The sequence below is a fragment of the Uloborus diversus genome, chromosome 2, assembly GCF_026930045.1.
Source record: "Uloborus diversus isolate 005 chromosome 2, Udiv.v.3.1, whole genome shotgun sequence".
Lineage (NCBI taxonomy): Eukaryota > Metazoa > Arthropoda > Arachnida > Araneae > Uloboridae > Uloborus > Uloborus diversus.
Window position 1 is genome coordinate 9,838,611 of NC_072732.1, and position 22,602 is coordinate 9,861,212.

General features: G+C 33.1%; 1 protein-coding gene across 1 annotated transcript in view; it reads right to left on the minus strand.

The window, feature by feature from the left end:
* LOC129217791 (cyclin-dependent kinase 17-like) overlaps window positions 1-22,602 on the minus strand; it is a 71,087-nt gene that overhangs the window by 13,446 nt on the left and 35,039 nt on the right. The window contains exons 3-13 of the mRNA XM_054852133.1: window positions 21,001-21,095; window positions 17,868-17,927; window positions 14,457-14,580; window positions 14,283-14,343; window positions 13,826-13,885; window positions 11,377-11,614; window positions 4,522-4,612; window positions 2,982-3,032; window positions 2,862-2,891; window positions 2,748-2,774; window positions 55-128 (exon numbers count right to left, since the gene is read on the minus strand). Of these exons, the coding sequence (XP_054708108.1) occupies window positions 91-128; window positions 2,748-2,774; window positions 2,862-2,891; window positions 2,982-3,032; window positions 4,522-4,612; window positions 11,377-11,614; window positions 13,826-13,885; window positions 14,283-14,343; window positions 14,457-14,580; window positions 17,868-17,927; window positions 21,001-21,095 (875 nt within the window). The 3' untranslated portion in view covers window positions 55-90. The remainder of the gene's footprint in view (window positions 1-54; window positions 129-2,747; window positions 2,775-2,861; window positions 2,892-2,981; window positions 3,033-4,521; window positions 4,613-11,376; window positions 11,615-13,825; window positions 13,886-14,282; window positions 14,344-14,456; window positions 14,581-17,867; window positions 17,928-21,000; window positions 21,096-22,602) is intronic.

The following is a 22,602-nucleotide window of genomic DNA, read 5'->3' on the forward strand; positions in this document are numbered from 1 at the left end:
ATACTTTACTTCACAACTCAGAAAGAACACAGAATAGAATTAATGCACACTTACCGCATCTTCTGCATGCACCTGATGCGTCATCACCAATTAATCACTGGAACCATGCTCTGATCTGATGTCTACATCTTTAAAAAAAAATTTAAAAATTAATATAGTTGTAATAAAAGACAGTGATACATATTTTTCCTCACAGTAATAAGCAAACAAATACAGATTAATAAAAATTTATAAAAACATGCTTTTTTTAAAAAAAGAACTTCGATTAAGAAAAAAAAAACATATATCGAGGCTCATACTATGTTTCAGAAAAAAAAAAATGAAGGAGCTTCAGAAGAGGTTCCATGGAGAAAAATGAGATTATTTTGCAGTAAAAAGGGAAATTTTTTACTCATGTTCAGTGTTTACCTGACTGTCATTTGGCACATTTGAGTGGCATGTTCAAAATGGCTCAAACAACTACACATAAACTGAAAACATGAGTAAAAATTAAGGTATTTAGCTAGGCCTCTTTAAATGATTTATTACCACTGAAAATACTCACTATACGCAAGTTTAATACACAACATAAGTATACACAGTAGAACCCCGATTTTACATTGTCTGCTTCATACGTTATCATGCTTCCGACCACATTTTCTGTTGATCCGTGAAAATGACCATAAGGTAAACACAACAATAGTGGCAACTACTGAAACACTGGTCACTACTGGCGTGTTTACCTTGCTGATAGTACTAAAATGTTCCGGATTTTACGTTACCCTTTTTCAAAAATTCCGTTTGATACATTTTTCTACAAACAGATCAAAATAATTTTTAATCTACAAGACGCACACAAACTTTGTTTTCATTTCTGTTACAAAAGGAGGTAAATTATATTCCAAAAAGTGTTGGCAACCTTAATTCGCATTCATTTTTTCCCATTCGTTCTTTCCTTCTTGCAACAAGATCGCGTCAGCAGAATATGCAAATTGCCAGTAGCATTTAAGCTCCTGGCATTTTGCCTCATTCTCTTCCCTTTCAATTTCAACCCTGTCAGACTTGGTTGTTTTCTTTCGGCAGCTCAGTCGAGTCTGTCCGTTTTAGCGGATAGCTTTGGCTTACTGCTCTTGATGTGAATATCATAGCTCTATATGTTTAACGTTTCATACTTTGACTTAGAATGTTAGCTTCAGAAGTCATTTAAGGTATAATGTGCTACTTAATACTGTAAAGTGTATTCTCAGTATTTCGTTTAACATGTCATTGTATATATCATAGCCATAATAAACAAGTTACTTTTAACTTTGGCTCTTCTTGATATTGCACAAGATAAATATGTTTTTTCAAGAACTAGCACACAAGCTTCCACTAAAAGTTAATAAGCTGAGCACTTTTAAAAGCTCACAGTTTAACAATTTCTTTTTTTGAAGATAAACTTCTTTTACAGATGTTTGAAGCTGCTGTGGCATTCTTTTTTTTCTGTTTCGATATCCTTTGAAAAATTGGAGGACACTTCTCCAACAGGCAATCTTCCTTCACAAGATTTGAGGAATAGAATTGCTAAATTTTGTCTTGAAAATCTTTCAGAAGTTGATAACGCATGTATCGTCTCATTACATCGCAAATTCCTTCGATATCAGAGTTAATACCCACTGCCGATAATTGATGATGAAAACAAAAAAATAATAGAGGATGTCCCCACAGCTCATCAAGTACATAAAATCAGTGAAGCAACTTTTATTTGCAAATGCCAACCAAGCAGACAATTCACAACCAGTCCAAGAATTTAATTTGCAAAACATTGTTAGTATATAGACCATGCTGCATATGAAATTAATGCTAAAAACAAGGAGTACACATTTCCCCCCTAATTCATTATGTAAATGTCTAATAATATGCTTAAATTTCTAAACCTGCCCCCGATTTTACATTTTCTTACTGTATCTTATGCAGGGCCATACAAAAGGGGGGGGGGGTCCTTAAAGTTCCACCCCCACCCCTCGGAAAAGTTTGGTTTGACATTTAAATGTTCATTTATACTTAAAAATTTCCAAAAAATATTGTTCCAAAACTCAAACATCTTTCATACGTATATTAATTGAATAACACGCTCATAATAGATAACCCGATGACTTGAACATTGGCACTAATAGCACAAAGCTCCGCATGAAAGTTTTTAACCCCTCCCCCTCCCGAAATTATTTTCTGGTTACGGCCCTGATCTTCTGGGAACAAATGTGTATTGCAAACATTTGAATTAGAATTTAAATATAAAAATGAGCTCTCTTTTTTTTCTTTCCTCAAAACTCTGCCTAGTAACATATGTACCCAAAAAATCTTTCGGTTTAATTGATAACCACTGCCCGAAGAAAGGAATTGAGCACACAATGTAAGCTGAAGTTGCTGAGAAAACAACATTTGGCACAATTACTGAAGCAATTGTACGGCTGGGAGAAAGGAAGGAAAAACAAGAAATGAAAAGAAAAAAAAAAGATCTTTCTTTTGCAAAAAAAAGCAGGGGGGGGGGGACAAAAGAGCATTATTGTAACTTGCAAAACATTTGCACATAGCAGAAGTTCATAAAAATTTCCTAATATTTTTTGATAGCTCAATCAATGATTTAAAGTATTAAAAGTGATTCATAGGATTTTAAGTTTACGGTAGGAGGTTAATATTTCTTTTCTAACTGAAAAAAAAAATGAATAAATAATCAAATCACATACTGATTTTTCAAAATATATGACAAGATAATTTAAAAGACGTACTTTTGTCCCTTGATTTCCGCCTAGCAACTGTAAAGAAAATATAACGTAATTTAGAAAATAGACATCAGAATAATGAGATACGGGAAAAAAATTAGTCACAAAGCTTTTACTTACCTACATCTTCAGTCTCTTTCCGCCAAGGAACTGCAAAGAAAAGACAAACAAATTAGAAAAACTACATCAGAAGTGTGGAGTAACAAAACATTTCGTTTTTGAAAAATTAAACTAACTTACGGTTATCGTCAGCGACATATTTAATACCAGGAACTAGATATATTGATGCAGCTGTAAATAAGGAGAAGAAATTAATGACATTATTTCCCAGTTTCAAGCAAACGTCACCACCATAAAGATAATTAGAAAGGAACCTATCGCATAAAGTTTTGTGCAAAAATAAAAGCAATCTGACGATCAAAATCAGCAATTGCTCTAGACTTAAAGATGTCGGATTTACAAATATCAATAAAAGTAAGTGTCAATGCTTGGAAAAATTAGAGTCAATTAAAAAGAAAAAAACACTTTCAAAGTGTACTCTTGTCTTTAAAAATAAAAAAGAATTTAAATTACCTGATTTTTTTTATATTTTATATAGCATGTCAAAGTATGTTTTCATTGAGTTTGATAGAAAAAAGAAAATTCAATGCAAATGTTAGCAAAATTTAGAAAAACGTGATAAATATTGCACTGTATGATAAAGTTTGCTACTGTCTGAGCCAGGATTGAAAGTCCGAAAAAGTCACGGCCCCGAGCTTTTTAAGGGAACCGGGACATTTCATATGTTAAAAAAAATCGACTTTTCAATTTTAGCTGCATAAAATAAGGGACACTTCCCTGATTCCAAAAATGTATATATTGTGTGGGTATCAGATTCCGAAAGCTAATTAATTTACTATTTAAAATGTAAACAGAAACCATACTCCTTTTAACGGGACGGCATCTAGATTGAATGTCGACAAACCACTGTTTTCTTTCATCAAATATTTCATGATTCACAGTTACTTTTACTCTTTTTTTCTATTTACATAACGTAAACTTAGAAAATGCCTCGTCGTAAGCAGTTTGGGAAGCATATCGCATGCTTACCAGTATTGTCAAGGTCAACACGTTTTCCCGTTTATCAGAAAACACCTTGTTTAAAACTTTAGGTACGCTTAGATCAAATTCATATCACTGTATGATTTTGAAACTTTGTATTATAACATATACAAGCATTTTGCATGTATTAAACATATTTTTACTTTTGTTTAGGTGTTATTATATTTTTAGGAGGCTAATTTTAGTGAAAAATATCGTACTTTTTCGGGATTTTATGAAATACTATATTTTAACATTTTTTGTGGTTTTTTAATTTGAAGGTAACTGAAAAATAATAGGCTCACTGTAATTTGTGAGCTTTTGCCTGTAAAGTATTGAAGTTTAGAGTGATTTAATTCAGAATTGTATTTGCTAAGCGTACCTATTTGCAGTCATAAATTTTCAAATTATCGTGCAATTATATATTTTCTATTTAATATTCAAAAATATATTCCTTAAGGAAAAAAAAAGTTTTTATTGGTGATATGATGAGAAGATTACGTTCTTTCTATACGTAAAAGTTTTTAAGTCACGCTTGATTTTAAAACTAATAAACACCTTATGATTTGCAACTAAAAATTCCAACTCTTCGTTGTTGAGAACGTCCCGGTTCCCTTAGATTTAGGTGAAAAGTGGCAGATCTGTTAATCAGACTCGTGTCTAAAATTAAAACAAAGAGTGTATGCAAAAAGAGACTCACTGTCTGGTAGTTTGTGCACTTCTGGTCCTAAACACTGGAAGTATGGGTGCTTCATGGCTTCGGCGGCCCCAATCCTTTCCTTTGGATCGTACTGAAAAGGAACATCAAAAGTAAATGAAAAACAGTTTTCCACAGGGCTCTAAATAGGCACTAAATGCCTTTTCATTACGATTTATTTATTTTTACTTCCTTTTACAAAAAAGGAAGTATTGTATTCGCGAAGAAATTTTCACTCAAAAATCGATTGTTATTTCCATTTTACTCACCCCCGAATGAATGAATGTTTTTTTAGACTCGACCACACGTGGATAAGTGCCTAAGAACTTATAGACATGCGAAATATCCATGATGATGATTCCCGAGTTAATTACAACGAATTTTCTCGTGACATCTGTATGTACGCATGTATGTGTGTATGTATGTCGCATAACTCAAGAACGGTATGTCCTAGAAAATTGAAAGTTGGTATCGACTCCTAGTGGGGTCTAGTTGTGCACCTCCCCTTTTCGTTGCATTCGGGTGTTTCTAAAGGGGTCTTTTGCCCCTTTTTGGGGGGAAATCATAGTTAATTTCGACGTAAACTCAAGTGGTGCTCTAATTTGGCGGACACTTGACGATATATATCCAGTGTTTTGGTCGCCAAGTTTTGTCGCCAACTCGTCAACAAATTTGGCGATTTTTTTTAAAAATTTGTTTCAATTTGGCCACTTTTGGTGATATTTAGAGAGTAAACTATTGAATCACATTAAAATTGCCCGTAATGGGGAAATGACATTAAATTGGAGTAAAAGGAAGTCATGTGATGCACACGTCAGCTCGTTGACTTATGTGATGAATCAGGTGCACAATTACTGCTGTTTCACGAGTCACTCAGTCACCCTTAATGATATTTATGTTTGCATTGAAAATACATACAGTGGAACCTCTCAATAAGGGACACTAAGGGGACCAGATATTTTGTCCCTTAAATAGAGGTGTCCCTTATTCGGAGGTGGATGAATTGATGCATGCTGTGTACTTAGTAGTATAATATCACAATAAACATTAACTATTAACACTTAAGATTAAATACTGAAAATGTCTCATTATGCTAAATAAAATTCATAATTATTCAAATTTCTGAGTTTATATTATTTTATTAATTAAAATTTAATAAAAAATTTTGTAATGGCAATGTTTTGAATCATACAGAAATAATTTTGGAGTAATTCATTATATGTATTTGTTTCATGTTATGTAATTTACAATTTAATACTATGTGAATTACAATTTATGTTAAATTTTTTAAAAAGCAAAGCTAATTAGTTGCTGTGCACTCTCTGTCGACCCTGAACTTACTTGAATAAATTGTTGAGAGGAAAAATTATGCATGTTAATTTCAGCAAGTTTTTTTTCCACAATACATTACTTGTTTCCTTCACATATGTTTATGTCAAACTCACCTCAATTAATTTTTAAAGGAAAAGTGAAACTTGAATTCCAGTAAATTCATTATTTCTTATGCGCTTATACATTATTTTTTGCATTTTTTTCAGCTTTGTGACTGTCCCTTAAACAGAGTGTCCCTTAATGAGAGGTAAATACATGGAAGTCCCTATTCAAAGGGACTGGGACCAGAAAAAATGTCCCTTAAATAGAGGTGTCCCTTATTCGGAGGTGTCCCTTAATGGAGGTTCTACTGTACAACCAAAAGATGAAAAATGATCAAATTATCACAACATTGTATTTAACGAGGTTTTGTAACTGATCTCTCCAAATTACATGCCTTCTTTGGTGCGCTTACTTTTTTTTTCCGTTTTCTTCAAATCCGTTTACTTTTTCCGGTTCTTCTTCATAATGTTCTTTCTTTGAAATTTTTAAACAGCGAAATGCCTCATGAAACGATTCGAAGCACAGTGTAGAGTTCTGCATGGGTCGACTAGTGTTGATTATTTCTTCTATTTGTGCCAGTTAAAAAAAAAAAAATTCTAAGTGATTATAAAATTATGATAATCACAGTTAAAATTATCATATTTAAATATTTTTCATCTGTAAAATATATATTTTATTTGACCAAGTAACATATTATGCGATATTGCAAACAATTTATTCTGAGCACAACAAAAACTAAATCAAAATTAAATTGGGCACCCACTTGATATTCTAATATCCAACTTGGCAATAGGTGCGTTAATAGTGTTTCCCCAAACCAAAAAAGAGGCAGAGTGCTTCTAGATAAAATGGCACTTTAATTCAATAGAAATATTTTTAATGGAATTTTTGTAGTGAAAAGGTGCTTTTAAAAAACTTTTCTTTCTGTTCCAGACACATAAAAAATTCCTGTACAGTTGAATATTATTCTTCTTTACTAATAATAAAGCTGAAAGTCTCTCTGTCTGGATGTCAGGATCTCTGTGACATGCATAGCGCCTAGACGGTTCGGCCGATTTTCATGAAATTTGGCACAAAGTTAGTTTGTAGCATGGGGGTGTGCACCTCCAAGTGATTTTTCGAAAATTCGACGTGGTTCTTTTACTATTCCAATTTTAAGAACAAAAATATCATAAGATGGACGAGTAAATTACGAAATTATCATAACGTGGAACCCGTAACATGGGCACAAGCCCAATTGGCGAGATACGAAATGATCATAACGTGGAACCGTAACATGGGTACAAGCCGATTGGCGAGAAAATTCACCATACATTATTTAAATATACAAACAAGCCAAAAGACCTTTTAATTTTTCTATTACGGGCAAAGCCGTGCGGGTACCACTAGTTAAAAATAAAATAACAAATAGGTATTTTAATGTTTAATTTTAAAAAATATGCTGAGAAAATTCAGATTTATATTCATATATAATTTTAGTGGATAACCAAAACGAGGAATTTAATATTGGTATTGAAAAAATTTTTTGCTTTTGTGATGAACTTTTGTTATGAACTTTTGTTAAAACTTCCAAGAGGAAAGGAGGGCTTATTGAGAAATTCAAACAGAGGGCAGGACACACTGATCATTAATTTAAAAGGGCAGGGTTCACTCAAGCCATGATGGAGTATAGATCTCGAGTTCATGTGGGCTCTCCTCCTCTTTCTACACACCAAAACATCTTCACCATAACGCACTATCATATTTTAAGCAATTTTTATGCTTTAGTGGGTATAATAAAATGGTGGCTACAGATCTGATAGTTCAAAATTTCTGTAATTTTAGTGACATTTAAAAATTTCCAGCATTTTACCACAAAATCTTTTGGCTGTAACATTACAGCAAAATGAAAAAAAAAAAGTAATTTAGCAGTGCATCTCATTAACAAAATAATTTATTTTCTCTTTTCACATGCTCCTGAAATATTGTTTAAAAATTATCGAAAATATAAAACAAGAGTCTAGAAAAATAATGCAGTTCAAATTTTTTAAAAGCTGAACTCAACTCAGGGGAGAGGGGGGTGGGGGGCAGAAACGTCGGAGGACTAGTAAGCTCATATGTTATCAGGTTGTGTAAAAGGAGCAGGGGACAATGCACTCCCAAAAGTGCCTGGGGGAAATACTAGTTACAAGTTGAAATTGTAATTGTGTAGTCATCCGAAATTAAGAAACAATTGGTTTTATGTATTAACCACGTAAAATTATTAACCTGGTTCAAGGTTAGGCTGACACTCACTGACATCACTTTGAGCCCCTCGAGAATTTGCTGAAAAAAAATTAGTTGCAGAACTTTAAGTCAGAAATGTATGATTTATGAGCATTTAAAAAACCCCAATTTTATTCTGTAGCTTCACAAGTTTTATATAAATTACTAGCAAAAATACCCGGCGTTGCCTGGGTCAGTAAAAATTGCAAGAAACAATCGCTAATTTCTTTCATTTTCTGTTTTAACTGAAAGAACTCAAAACACATCACTTTGACGTGATTCGAGCTTCTTCCTTACCCATAAAAGTAAAATAGTAATAAGTATAAATAACGAACAAATATTCATTTAGAAACAAAAGCACGAATTTATGCATATAAAAATTTGAAAAATTTCCAAAATATGAACTAACAAAAACAAAGATCACTAAAAGAAAAAAAAAAGCTCTCTACTATGTTTCTTTAAGGGCGCGAAAAGTAGTTTCCAAATGTTTAAATGTCTTTAAACTCATGTTTGCTCCAGAGAAGCCTTGATTCAAAATTTTCATTGTGATTACTTTAATATTGCTGCTGTTAGGCAATGAATTTTTGTAATAATGGGTTTTATATTCGCAACTCCAGAGCTTGAATACGCTACTTTGCAGTGGTTACCAATACTAAAGAAAAAGGTAAAACATTCCATTCCACATGTTTTCTTAGGGGTAAATTACAGGCTTCAAGCAGTTTGTTGTGTAACGTACCTTCGGAAGAATAGAAAAGAAAGCTTCTCACAAGCACATTGAAGAGTTACTGTCATTCATTAAGTGTCAAAGCAAGTTATAAGTTACGGCATTTGTTTGTTTTACCTTTTCATCCGCCATTAGACAGTGTCTGCTGTGCCCCCTAAAGTTTATTGGAGTTGCAAATTTAATCATTTAATGGAAAAATTATATGAAATTTACTGTTTTCCACCATAACTTTTTAAAACTAAGTTTTTAAGGAATAAATTGTAGTCTAAGTTGCTCCCTGATAATATAGCTACCTATGGTGAAACAATGGTTAAAATCCGTCCAGTAGTTTTGAAGTTTACCCCGGACATCCAGACAGAAGTAGCCCTTTATGTGTAAAGATGAGGATGTAATTCCCAAGAACGCAATAAATGTCATGCTTGCTCCAGAGAAGCCTTGATTCAAAATTTTCATTGTGATTACTTTTAATATTGCTGTTGTTAGGCAACGAATTTTCCTAACAATGGATTTTATATTTAATCATAACATGGGGGAATTACATGAAATTTACTGTTTTCCACCATAGCTTTTTAAAACTAAGTTTTTAAGGAATAAATTATAGCCTAAGTTGCTCCCTGATAATGTAGCTATCTATGGTGAAAAATGGTTAAAATCCGTCCAGTAGTTTTGCAGTTTACCCCGGACATCCATAAAGAAGTAGCCCTTTATGTATAAAGATTAAATTGCATAAAATGTTGCACGTAGGAGGAGTTAAAGAAGAAAAGCAACAATATAATTAGACGGAAAACACGTATGTTGTCAAACAGTAACTAGACAGGGCTAAGGCAGAAGCACATGCAATACACTGACAGCATTGGTCTCTGGATGGTATATGCAGGCTGTCAGAATATTGCATGTGTGCATTTTATTGCTTGTGTAGGGAAATAAAATGTCGATAGAAAAATTAAAAAAAAAAAAAAAAACTGGACAAAAACAAGCTTTGTTTTACAGGATTAGATTGGTAAAGTCAATAAAGAAGAAGGAATAAACAAGAAAAAAGTAACACATTCAACATTGACATTAATACTGCAGTGTGCAGTTAAAGGGCAGCAGCTGCAAATTTTTCATTTTTCATTTTTTTTGCATTTTTGTCATCTATTGTATGTTATCTTTGTTATACAAGATGGCTTATTTGGGTTCCGCTAAAAAAAAAGGCGCAAAAAGAAAGGTCTAATTCCAACATTTTCCTACTGTTAGTATTGAACCAAACACACATTTCTTCAAATATCTCGAAAACCCATTTCGGCAGATACCAGTGTTGCCAGATTGGGGAAAATTTCCTCATTTTGGGGAAATCTGGTGCTCTCTGGGGAAATTTTGGGGGAGTGGGTTTTGAGGGGCATTCGTTTGGGAATTTTTTTTTTCCTTGGGGAAAACCTGGGGGAAAAAAAACCCTCGGGAAAAGAGAATTTTTTTCGTGTTTAAATTCGTGTTAAGGAGTAGTGGGATGGGAACATTGTATCAAACAGCGTTGAGTTAGCTTTGCTCAACTTTATGGAATTCGCATTTCACGTTGTGTGGAATATTATGCTACGAATTCGCATTAATGTTCTGCGTGAGTAACTAGTTGATACATGAAACAGGTAAAAAAATGTGTGATTCTTGGATAAATATATACGAAAATCATAGTTTAAATGTATATACAGAAGCAAAGTAATAAATGCGAGTAGAAAAAATATATTTGGTTATTTCTTATCTCTCTTTCAGCCGCTTGTATTTATGACTAGTGGCACCCGCACGGCTTTGCCTGTAGTAGAAAATCGAAAGGTCTTTTGGTTCCCTTGTACATTTACAAATAATGCATGATGAGTTTCTCGACAATTGGCTTGCTCAGGGTACATTTCCACGTTATGATAACTTGGTAATTTACTCGTCCATCTTATGATAATTTTGCTCGGGAAAATGTTCTTAAAATTGGAATAGAAAAAGAGCAAAATTGAATTTTCGAACAATCGCTTAAAGGTGCACCCCCCATGCTACAAACTAATTCTTTGCCAAATCTCATGAAAATCAGCCGAACGGTCTAGGCGCTATGAGCGTCATAGAGAACCTGACAGACAGAAAGAGATCCGTACAGAGAGATATCCAGACAGAGAGACTTTCAGCTTTATTATTAATAAAGATAAAGAAAGATAAAGACCAAAAAAAAGAACAAAAATGGGAAGAAAAAAAAAGTTGGGGAATTTTATAAGAAAATTTGGCTATTTGGGGGAAAAAATTTTTTTCAAGAGGCAGAAATATTAGAGGAAGTTGATTCATTTTATGAAAATATTAGTGGAAAAATAATTTTTGAGTTTGGGGAATTTTGATAGAAAACACTGCTTTTTGGGGGAACATTGGAAGGGCATTGGGGAAATCTGGATTTGACCATCTGGCAACACTGGCAGATGCTGCCATTTACCTGCAGACGGCAGAATATTCTCGAAGTTGTACGCCACAATGTCCATCCCTCAAAGCTTTATCAGAGAGGGACTCACCTTGAGGAACTTTTCTAGTAGGTCGACATCACACTTGTTGTTGTTGAGGGCGAAGGGCTGTCGCTCGTAGGAGAGGAGTTCTTCGGGGGAGAATTCTTCGGGGCTGGAGGACCCCAGCCAGTCCACCGTGGGGGGGCTCCCCAGGACCCTGAAGATGTGGTGCAGCTGGTCCTTGGAGGTGGAGCCTGGGAACAGGGGCCTCCCGTCTCCCATCTCGAAGAAGATGCAACCCACGCCCCTGGAAGAGGTCAGCAAAATAAACTTTCAGTGTTAGAAATGATTGTTTGAAGTCAGGCTTCATGATGACTAAGATAAATATCTAGGCCTCAAAACGAGCAATCTGGGTGTTAATTTCATGGAATCAAATACAGTAAACTCTCTGTTTAACGACTTTCTCTATTTAAAGACGATTTTTCACCGCGGTCCTGGATACTCCACTGTAGTTTTAAAAGCATTCTATTTAAGGTTGCATTCTCCCGAAGGAAAACTTTTTGTGGTCCCTTGAAAGTCGTTGAATCGAGAGCCAACTTTAAAATGCATCTCGAAAAAAAAAAATTGTTAAATAGAACCGCTAAACCTTGATGGTAGTACAAATCATTTAAAAAAAACAGGAATACAAGGAGAAATGAATTTTAAAACACAAAATTAACCCCTTCCCGCTCGCTCCCGTGTCTATGCCTTGCTGGGGTTTCGACCTCCATTTCTCGCTCCCGTGATAGCGCCGTGCTGGGGTGTGCAATATTAACACGACCCCTATTAAAACCAATTCATTTATTTTGCCCGGAATACATTTTATTTCTCTCTTTATACACAAGATGGCAGCACCAGTCCATTTTAAATGTAATTGCAGAGATGAAGAAAGGAAATTCGGTTCTAACTTACCAGATTGTGATGTTGGTCTCTATATCTCAAGCTTTGAAATTTACCAAACAAGAAAAATTTACTTATCTTCACTTATATTACACAAAACATTAATAAAATTATTTTTTAATGTAGAAAAGACGTACAGTGAAACCTGTGTAAGTTGACCACTTGCGGTGCACTACTTAAGTGGTTAACTTAAACAGGTGGTCAACTTACAAAGGCTGATTTATATGATAAGGGCTAATTCCGTGCCTGAAAAAAGCGGTCAACTTACAAGGGTGGTCAACTTCACAGGTTTTACTGTATTTCTAAAATTTTCGCTGATTGCTTGTTGACTTTTCATAAAATTTTGAATTTTTTTAAAATTTCAATCTAAAATATACTGAAAATGAAAAAACGAAAGCACATGCTGTTCAAACACTTATTTCTATATCATTTTCTTAAATTAAAAAAATAGACACTTTTATGACCGCTTTCTTGAAAATTATCTGATTGTAAAGGGGTAAACTGTACAGGGTGTCCGAAAAGTCCTAAACACATTTTAAAAATTCATAGAAAAGCAACAAATTGTCGTATGAATGTGCGGTTTGTGCTGTATTACTTCACAGGTTCAAGAACTTTACATGATATCATGGACAAAATAGAAAGAAAGAAAAAGGTGTAATTATAAATAATTTACATTGATTGCTGTATCATCACAGTAAAAATTTTTATTACTTATATATATTTTTCTCCTTTTTGTTTTAAAGATGTCATAATTTTTTTTTTTTTTTTTTTTTTTGAATATTTAAATATTATAGCCGAAACCGTATAATGATATGGCAATTTGTTGCTTTTCTATGAATTTTAAAAATGTGTTGAGGACTTTTTGGTTTCAAATCATTGTATAGACATCATTGTTTGAAGATCACACAGTGAAAAAATGTTGAATGATTTTACACTTTACACTCCAGTAGGTCTACAAATGCAAAGTCAATGTTGGCATTATATTTATATAGAATTATACATAATTCTCTTTGGGGTTACGAAGGCTATAGCAAAATCACTCAAACTAATACTGCAAAGTTCATTGGAGGGAATACAGAAACAATTTAAGCTTCATTTACATAACATGAGTTCTTTGTGTGAACCCTTGGTCACAGGGCATGCATAAATGCAATTTGTAGTCCAGTTCCTGCCACACATCATTTAAAATGGAACCTTTTTTTTATTGCAAAGAAATATGCCGATGGATGAAAAGAACCCTGAAAAAAGTTCAGAATTTGTTGAATGTCTCTTCAGCATAAATACGTTTTTTTTGCAGAGGGATAGAGGTTGCTTTTAAACCATAAAAAACTGCCATGCTTATGACTATTTGCCCATTTTAATCGCTTTTAATGTTCTCAACTTTGCAAATTTTCTTTCAAAGTAAATGTCCTTGTGCTGGAGGGGTTTTAATTTTTTTTCCTAATGAACAGTCATAAAAAATGCAGTTCATTCCTGAGATTTGGTGATGAGTCCATTTTGGCAGCACTAGTTTAGAGTCAACAGTTGATACATAGGAAATTTAAAAAAAAAAAAGGGGGGGGATCAATAGAGTACTTACCACATATCGATAGAAGTGGAATAATCCGTCGAACCCAGCAAAACATCAGGCGGCCTGTACCTAGAAAAAGACAATAACTAATCAGTTTAAATATAAGGGTTGCATCTCTTCTGCAAATAATTAAACAGGATGAATTCAATGTAACTAAAATTGCCTTGGATATAAACTTCACACTAAAGTTTTTTTTTTTTTAATTTTAATGAAACTCTAAATTGAGAAATGACTACTAGCTTATCAAACCACTTTTCCGAAATGCAAATATATATTTCAAATTTAGTAAATCGGGTATACGAAGCAAGTGCACTTTTCTTAACTAATTAATAAGCCTTTTCAGTTCATTTTTACTGTTTCATCCTATCAAAACAATAGTGTTTTTCAACCAGCCTATAACTAAGCAATCTTATTCTTAAATTAAAAAAAAAAGAATAAAATCTAAAGAGTGTAATCATGAACTCACCACAGTGTCACCACTTCGTATGAATATGTTTTTGTCGGGATCGATTTCGCCCTCGCCAAGCCTAAATAATTGAATACAAAGATTAGCATATATATATATATATATATATATATATATATATATATATATATATGAATTATTTACATAAAAATTGAACACTTTGCTGACACTCACCAAAGTCTGCCAGCTTCAACTCTCCGAAGGAATTTATTAATAAATTTTGAGGTTTGAGATCTCTGTGAAGAATTTTCCTTCGATGGCAATAAGCTAACCCTCTCAGCAATTGAAAAAGAAATAACTGAAAGGAAAAAAAATAGAATCAAAAGATACAGAAAAATGTTCTTGGTAAACATTTTTTCAAGCACTTTTCAAGTACAGTATACCCTCGTTTTATGCGGGTTTATTTTACGCAGATGAGTTTTGATTTTACATGGATGCGGAAATGCAAAACAGGTAACATTTTCCCCTCTTTCAAAATCCAAGCTCTGAAAGACTGCAGATTACGCATAATAAACTGCATTTTGGAATGCTAATAATCGAGCTTGGGCACTGGAGACATTTCATGCGATTGGCTCCAGAACTCTTTTCAGAAGTAAAGTTATTAAACTCTCACAGTTCAGAATCCACTAAAAGAAGAGCTTTTAGGAGTGACAAAGGAGGCCAAAAACCAACGAGGATACCGACATCGATGACACACAACCAAAAAGGTTCACATTGAAAACTTTGAGCCATTCCTACACAGATAGAAATGATCTTTCTAATGTGTTAGTGAAGGAAGATTCTATCATGGAAATGACACAAGGGATCATGGATGCGTTAATGCTCTGCAAAGAATTAGAGAAAAATTCTTAATGACTGCCAAAAGACTATGATAACCAGCTCTTCTTAATAAACACAAGGTTCATACTCTTCCAGACAAAATGAATTTCAGGAGTTTTCAGGAGTCAAAAGCAAAATTTTCAGGAGTAATAACATGAGCCGTTTTTACAAGAAAATTAGTTTCAGTAACATTTGATCTAATTTGCTGTAAAATTTTAAATCGTTTAGTTTTTTTTTTTTCACACACTATTCAATCAAAAAAAAAAATTATACAAAATATTAGATGTATCAGCATATTATCAGTACTAAATATGCTACAAAATAGCAATAGCACTACTAATTAGTAATATAGAAAATATGCTTAAAAGCTGTTGCTCTTAACACAAAATCTAGCACATGCTCTTGGTTCGTTGTCTAGTGGCAGTTACAATCAGCAACTGTAATGGGCATGTTTGAACAGAGTAACAGGTCAGTCGGTTCGAACACACCCCATGTCTTTGCGAAAAGCACTGGGTGATCTGTATAATACGAGAATTTTGATTGGTTGCCAGTGATTCAATATGGCTGCCTAAACGGAGATGACATGGAATTAAAATTAGCGATTGTTGTTGAAAATTATTTTCAGGAGGAGAGGAGAAAAATCAGGAGGTTAAAACAAAAATTTAGGAGTTTTAAGGGCCCTTAGAAGAAAAAATTAATGCAGGCTTAAGAAATCAAATGTCCAGAGAACAAATGTGATTTTAATAGGTGACGGGCACTGTACTAAATATGGAATCGGCAATTCATAATTTAAAATATTGCTTCTCAAACAATATTTAAAAAAGATTTACTGGTTTTCACTTTTATTTTCTCCTTTTATATTTTTAATTTTCTTTTCATTTATTTTATGAACCAATTTCTTCTTTTTATATGGAAATCTCCTTGATTCAAAATTCATTTTGGATCCGACAGGTTTATCATGCAATCTTACAAAGAACAATAATGATAACCCCACCAAATTTAGTACAATAAGCAACATTATAATGCTTCACAAAATGAGTATGCATATTGTACTCTTCAATGCAGTGTAAATATACTTTGGCAACAATTTGATTGTAAGTTTCAAATTATTAACAATTAAAATTCTTTGCAATTTACAAGGCAAAAAAGTTGAACCTTTTCACATTCAGATTTAAAAAAAGATCAGTTTCTGTGAATTCTGCAGGAAATCCTTTATTTTAAAAGAGTTTTTGCTAAATGAAAAAACAGTGGCTTTCATATGCTGAATACATTTCCGACACCTTAACTGGAGAAAAAGAAAATTTTGTAACATAAAACATTACTCAAAAAAAAAAAAAAAAAATCTAGATATTTAAAATATGTTGAAATAACAATGTTGAGGAGTTTTTCAAGACACATGAGAAAAGAGGAAACTGCTTTTTGACAAAAAACATTCTTTTAATTTAAACAATCTCACAAAGCATTTAATGAAACTATTTTGATATATTTTTGACAAGAGCAAATAAAGATTTATAAATTTGTAATCCCCTTCATTAAGTACATATTTTTATTTTATTTTATTCATAAATTACATTATTTTAATTACATCTCAATACATTAAAAAGAAACTTAAGCGCATATGATGAAATTTAAATGCAATCGGTATAAATAAAAACCGCAATCCATCCATGCAGTGGTGTAGCTAGCCGATGGTTTTGAGGGGAGAGGGGGTCATCCAGACTTTTGAAAGGTAAAAAAAGGGGAGTGGGGGAGATTTGGCGGCCCATTAAATTTTTTTAGTTATATTTTCAGTAACACCTCAAAAATCTAGATTTATTTTTGAAATATATGTTTTCAATGATTCTTGTAATTGGTTGAATGTAAGACTAACTTTGGGGAGCCCTAGCTACGCCACTGCATCCATGTATGTCTCTTCTCTACATTTTAGATTGACCTTTAAAAAATTCAGTACGGGGTGTTTTGGAACCAAGATAGTTGTATGTTTTTTTTTTTTTTTTCAAAATTAAAAAATAAAAATGTCACTGTTTAAATTTTTATTTCAGTACCAACAACTCAACTTTTAATCAAACACTGAGACGCATAAAATTGTTCAATTCAATGCAAATGAATTTCGGTATGATTTCAAATTTTTGTACAACAGTAAGCAGCGTAAATAACTACCAGATTATTGAAATCTGCAAAGGATTTCCAACCAATTTTTAGCTTGGTCCCAAAGACATTCTAAAAACAAAGCGACCGAAATGAGACCTCTATCAATTTTTTTAAGGGAACTAAAATTTCAACATCACTGATTAAACAGTAAATTCAAAGAAAAAAAAATTAGAAAAAATACAAACAGATAAAAGAGGCTACAGGGAAAATTCAAAATAAAACTTCAATTTTTTAAGAAAAAGAAAAAAAAAGGAGGGGGAGGGGCAGATCAGATTTTGCAAAAATGCACTTTAAGGACTTAAAACTAAAAAAGGGGTTTGGGGGGGGGGGGCAGAAGGACCTCTTGAGAAAATTGCCTGTGTGTCAGTTAAAGCTCTCGAGACAATTATTTCTCATGAAGAAAAGCAAAACTTTAAATAGATTAGAATAGATAATAATCAACATCAAATATTAAACAAATATTTTCAGCTGTTGAAATATTGCTTGCTTTAGTTATTTTAATTTTTAGCATATTCTATGTTGCATTTCAAATTTAAAAAAAAGTACTTACAAAACGTTGTTGCAAGTTTGGTTCTAAAAACGTATGCAATAATAATAAACAAATGAAGCACTCACCCTAACATTTGATGCTTGTATTCTACCCACATCTTCCATATACGTTTTCAGATCTCTCCTCTGTAAAACAGAATGAAAAAAAGAATAATTACAAGAATTAGTTTCATAATTGCTACAAATAAAATTAGGGTCATCTAAAACTATTTTAAAATTTAAAAAAAAAAGGGACAAAAGGCCTTTTATTCAGCTTTCATTATCATAATGAGAATTAAAAGTGTAGGGAAAACTCATAAGTCTAAAAGGGGCTGTACACAAATGAAGTCGAGCTCTGAGGTGGCAAGGGGGTCCATGAAATTATAAGTAACAAGAGAGAGAGAGGAGCTAGCAAGAAGTGTCATATCACGCTATTTTTATAAGACTATGAAAGGGGGAGGGGATAAGGTGAAGTGTGAAACTTTGTGATTTAAGAGGAGAGGAGAGTCAAAAACTGAAAAATATTGTGACATCATTTATTGAGAGCTTCTAATACACAGTGGTGTGTCATATCACCAGCCCAAAAATATGCAGAGAAGGGAAAAACATTCAGAATTAAGTAATTACACACTAGTCTAAAATGAAATCAGTGGCGGATACAAAGGGAGGGTCATGGGGGTCATGACTCCCCCCCCCCCATAAACCAATTGAAAACGGTATCTGTACACACTGTGTGAATAACACACCTTATGAATAAAATGTGAATGATTTAAGTAGCGTTTTAAATTCATTAATTATTTTTTAAAGTAATTATTTGAAAAAACACTTTTTTCCATTGTTTATGAAACTAATTTGTAATGTTTATGTCCTACTAGATACTCTATTCTTGGTCGATTTGGTGCTGTTTATTGACACCCATGCAGTTTTAGAACTTTTCCGTACTCAAAACCATCGGTTCGTTCGAGGGGGGGGGGCATTCCTTGGCATGACCCCCCCCCTAAAATGGGCGCCTGTATCAGCTTCTTATTAAAATACTGATCAACATTGATTTAATATATTCAAAAATATTTTCTTCAACATCGATAATAGTATTTAATCTACTAGTTTACAATCCAGTCTGGAATTTCCGGGATAAAGAAAAATTCAAGATATAGTGGTCCTAATTTACGAGTAACTGCACCATGTCTGCGGACTCTAGCTGGAGACACAAATGTACTTTATCTACTGATTTCTTGGCACTCTCGGCTGCAATGAGATACCATCTGACGCCAGCTCGGTTACTACCGATCCCAGGCTGATGAATTCATAAAAATAAAATGCTTCATACAATGCAGTCTCTGGATGGGATAGCTGAGCTGTCAGTATACTGCATGGGATAGCCGATTAGAGTTACTTTTTGCCATGGCTGAGAACCTCACATTTTATAGCTAGCTAATCTTTGAGGAACTTAATATTTTGGAAAAAAAAATGAGCCTTTATTTTCTGGGTGACTCAAAATAATATTTTTTTAGGACAAAAAGACATTTAAAAGCAATACAAACTAAAATCAAAAGAAAAGAAATTTGGGCAACAACATACAAACTTAATGGCTTTTAAGATGCGACAAAAAATGTAAGAAGTCAAAAAAACTTCCTTTTTTGAAGCATCTTAATGAAATTTATTTCTTGTTATGATATTTTGGCATAGTGCTAATAATCCAAACCATAAGTGTTATAGTTCATACGTTATTCACTACTTCTAAAAAAGAAAAACAAAATTATTCTTAAGAAGGCAGGGAAAGGGACTTCGGATAACTGCAACTACCGGTTACTCTGTTTTAGCTACTCCTCAGGATTTCGAGCTATGGAGAATTCAGTGCACTTTGTAGGAGAGCATAAATACCTTCGTCTGTTGCACACAAAAATTGGGACTCATTTTCTTATAGCACTGGTAAGTAATAGTAAAGGATTGTTTTTAAATATACAATTACGTTGTTATGACTCAATAAGATGCTTCACACAATGCAGCATTAAACAGCAAATCATTATTTTTGGGATAATATAAGTTATGCCTTAATGTACAGAATTGTCACGTAAGTGAGTGATACCACTGTTGTCTTCCATGCAGTAAACATTCCCAAAGTGGAAAGAAAAACAAAATGTAACGGGATCCGACTTGCGCGAAATGGCTATAACGCGAGTTTTTGATGAGTAATGAATTTTTTATTGCTGCCGCAAATTACTCCCTTGCAACATGAAATTTTTTGGAAAGAAGCAGCGGAGCATTAGAATGGGCTTTGTTGACACTAAATATTGGTTACGTGAATAGACTTTCATCCTTTTAGCATCACTGACAGCGGAAGTTCACACATTGTGTATTAGTCTAAACAACGCTTTGCTTTAGTTGATACAAATTACTGCTCCGATTTTAAACGTTTTTTTTCCCTTCTTATGAACGTTGATAAAACAGAATGATTCTCAAACAAGGACTTTCATCTCAAGTTAGCAAAAGTGGAAAGAAAAACAGAAAGTTTCTGACAATGCAAGAAAAGGTAAAGATTCTCCATGCTTAAACAATTATAAAGCGCCTCGAAGGTAGCACGACAATTAGGTATGAGTTAATCTTCAATACGTACAATTAAAGTTCAAGAAAAGGAAATCCGCAAAAGTTCAGACCTTAGTTTTAATAATGAAGCTCGCAGAGTAGTGTCTGAGCAAAATACAAACATCATGAAAATAGAAGCCAGGCCAGAAATAGTGGTGCTCCCTCACTGCATAAACTTCATAATTTTTAAAATTATAATTAAAATTACGATATCTACTGTTCAGTTCTACTATAATGCAGTAATGTTCTTTCTGTAAGTACCCTACTCTTAAAGTACATGTATCTTATTGATCATTGATTTTGTGCTTCATAACAGAGTAATCATGTTAAATAGTACAGTAAGAAGTTAGTTCTTTATAAAACATACGGTAATATATAGCTAATAAATGGTTTGAAACAATTTGAGGAGTGTTAACACATGTCTGAAATAATTGGGTATGCTTATAAAAAATTTATAAACATACGTTGTTCCACAATGCGAAATTCCGACTTACAGGAGGGGTCTTGGAACGCATCCCTCGCGTAAGTCAGGATCCGACTGTATATTTTTCAAAATGAATAAATAATTCCTGTTAAATATAAAATTGTATACAACATGATAGGCAAACCATAATGAAACAGAAACAAGTGATCTCACCAGATATTCAAAAACTAGTGTTAGTGACTTTTCTGTATAGATGATATCGTGAAGAGTAACAATATTATGGTGCTTCAAATCTTTCAGAAGAGAAACTGTAAGAAAAAATAAATCACATTAGAAAAGGCAAATGAGAACTGCCATAAAGTACTGCACTAAGTCGCAAATAGTTTTATTCTTTTCTAAAAACCGTCTCTTATCCCCTTCCCATACGGAATGCAGTGAACAAGAAATGGGCGATTCTCGAAAAGATGTCCAGTGCGTAATGCTAAGTTCGTTTTTTCTAGTTAACCAAAGCCTTCTAAAAATAATGCTGTTGGGGAATAATACATGCTTTAATATACTATCAAAGCATAAAAGTTAATTCCGTATTTAATTAATTGTTACGTGAATGAAATAAAAAACTTAGCGTTATGTATGGGACATTTTTTCGAGACACGCCCAAATGGCTGTACTTAACATCTTACACATTCATTCTGGACAGGATGCAGGGAACTGAAACTTATAAACAAAATGGGAGGAGGGTTTCAAAATGAGTATACTTTCATCACTTCTAAAATTACTTTTAGTATACAACAACAATAAATAATGCATAAACAATGCTGGCTGGACAATACAGGACTCCCATGAGACTATGCAAGCGTACACAATTATGCAGTGGCATGTTACCAAAATAACTTTAAGACATTTAGGACGCAGACAAGAATTAGAAACAAAAAAGACGTAGATGCAGTGATGTTCCCATCAATTTTTTTGAGAGTATACTCCCAGTAATCCATTACGCACAATATGCGTATGCGATCATATACATAATGTCATAATATGCAAATTTTTTAAGCTTGAGGTTATACGCTACATGCCTAAAAAATGTTTGAGAGTATACAGCGTATATGGGGTATACTCTATGGAAATGCCACTGCATAGATGTGTATTTTTCAATTGTTATGTTTCATTTGTAATACCATACGGCTCAAAATAGCTTATAGTATTGAGTTTGAAAGTTTGAATAATACACAAAGTTTTTAACAGCTTTTTAAAAGTCTGACTCATTAGAATATACAAACTCTGTATTATTTTCTTGTATTTTTAAAGCAGTGGCATCACCAACAAAAATAAATTTGCTTTTTATTTCCTAGCCCTTCAATTCCCCTCTTTTTCTGTATAAGAGTCCTATAAGTCTTAAAACATACTTTGCAAGCAATAATATGTAAGGAAAGACAAAACTACAAAAAAAAAAAAAAAAGACAATTTTTAGAAAAAATTTCTTTATACAGAAACCTTGCTTTATGCTGTTTCAACAGATCAATGATTTTCAGCAGTATCATTTGACCATTCCTCACACAAAGCAAAATTTAGGAAAGTAACAAAAAAAAAGGCTTTTTTTTCCGGGAACTTGACACTGAATAACATTTGGGGGGAATACCGAAAACCAAAAGCCAATGCTAAAAGGTTTTGGCAAAACAAAATCAAGTAAAAATTTTACTAATGCTATTTTCTCTCAACTATTTCTTTGAATTTTAGAATTAAAGCAACAACCTGGCAATGCAGTACATAAATAAGTGAATATGTAAGTATAATTTAAAAACAAAAAATGCAAAGCGC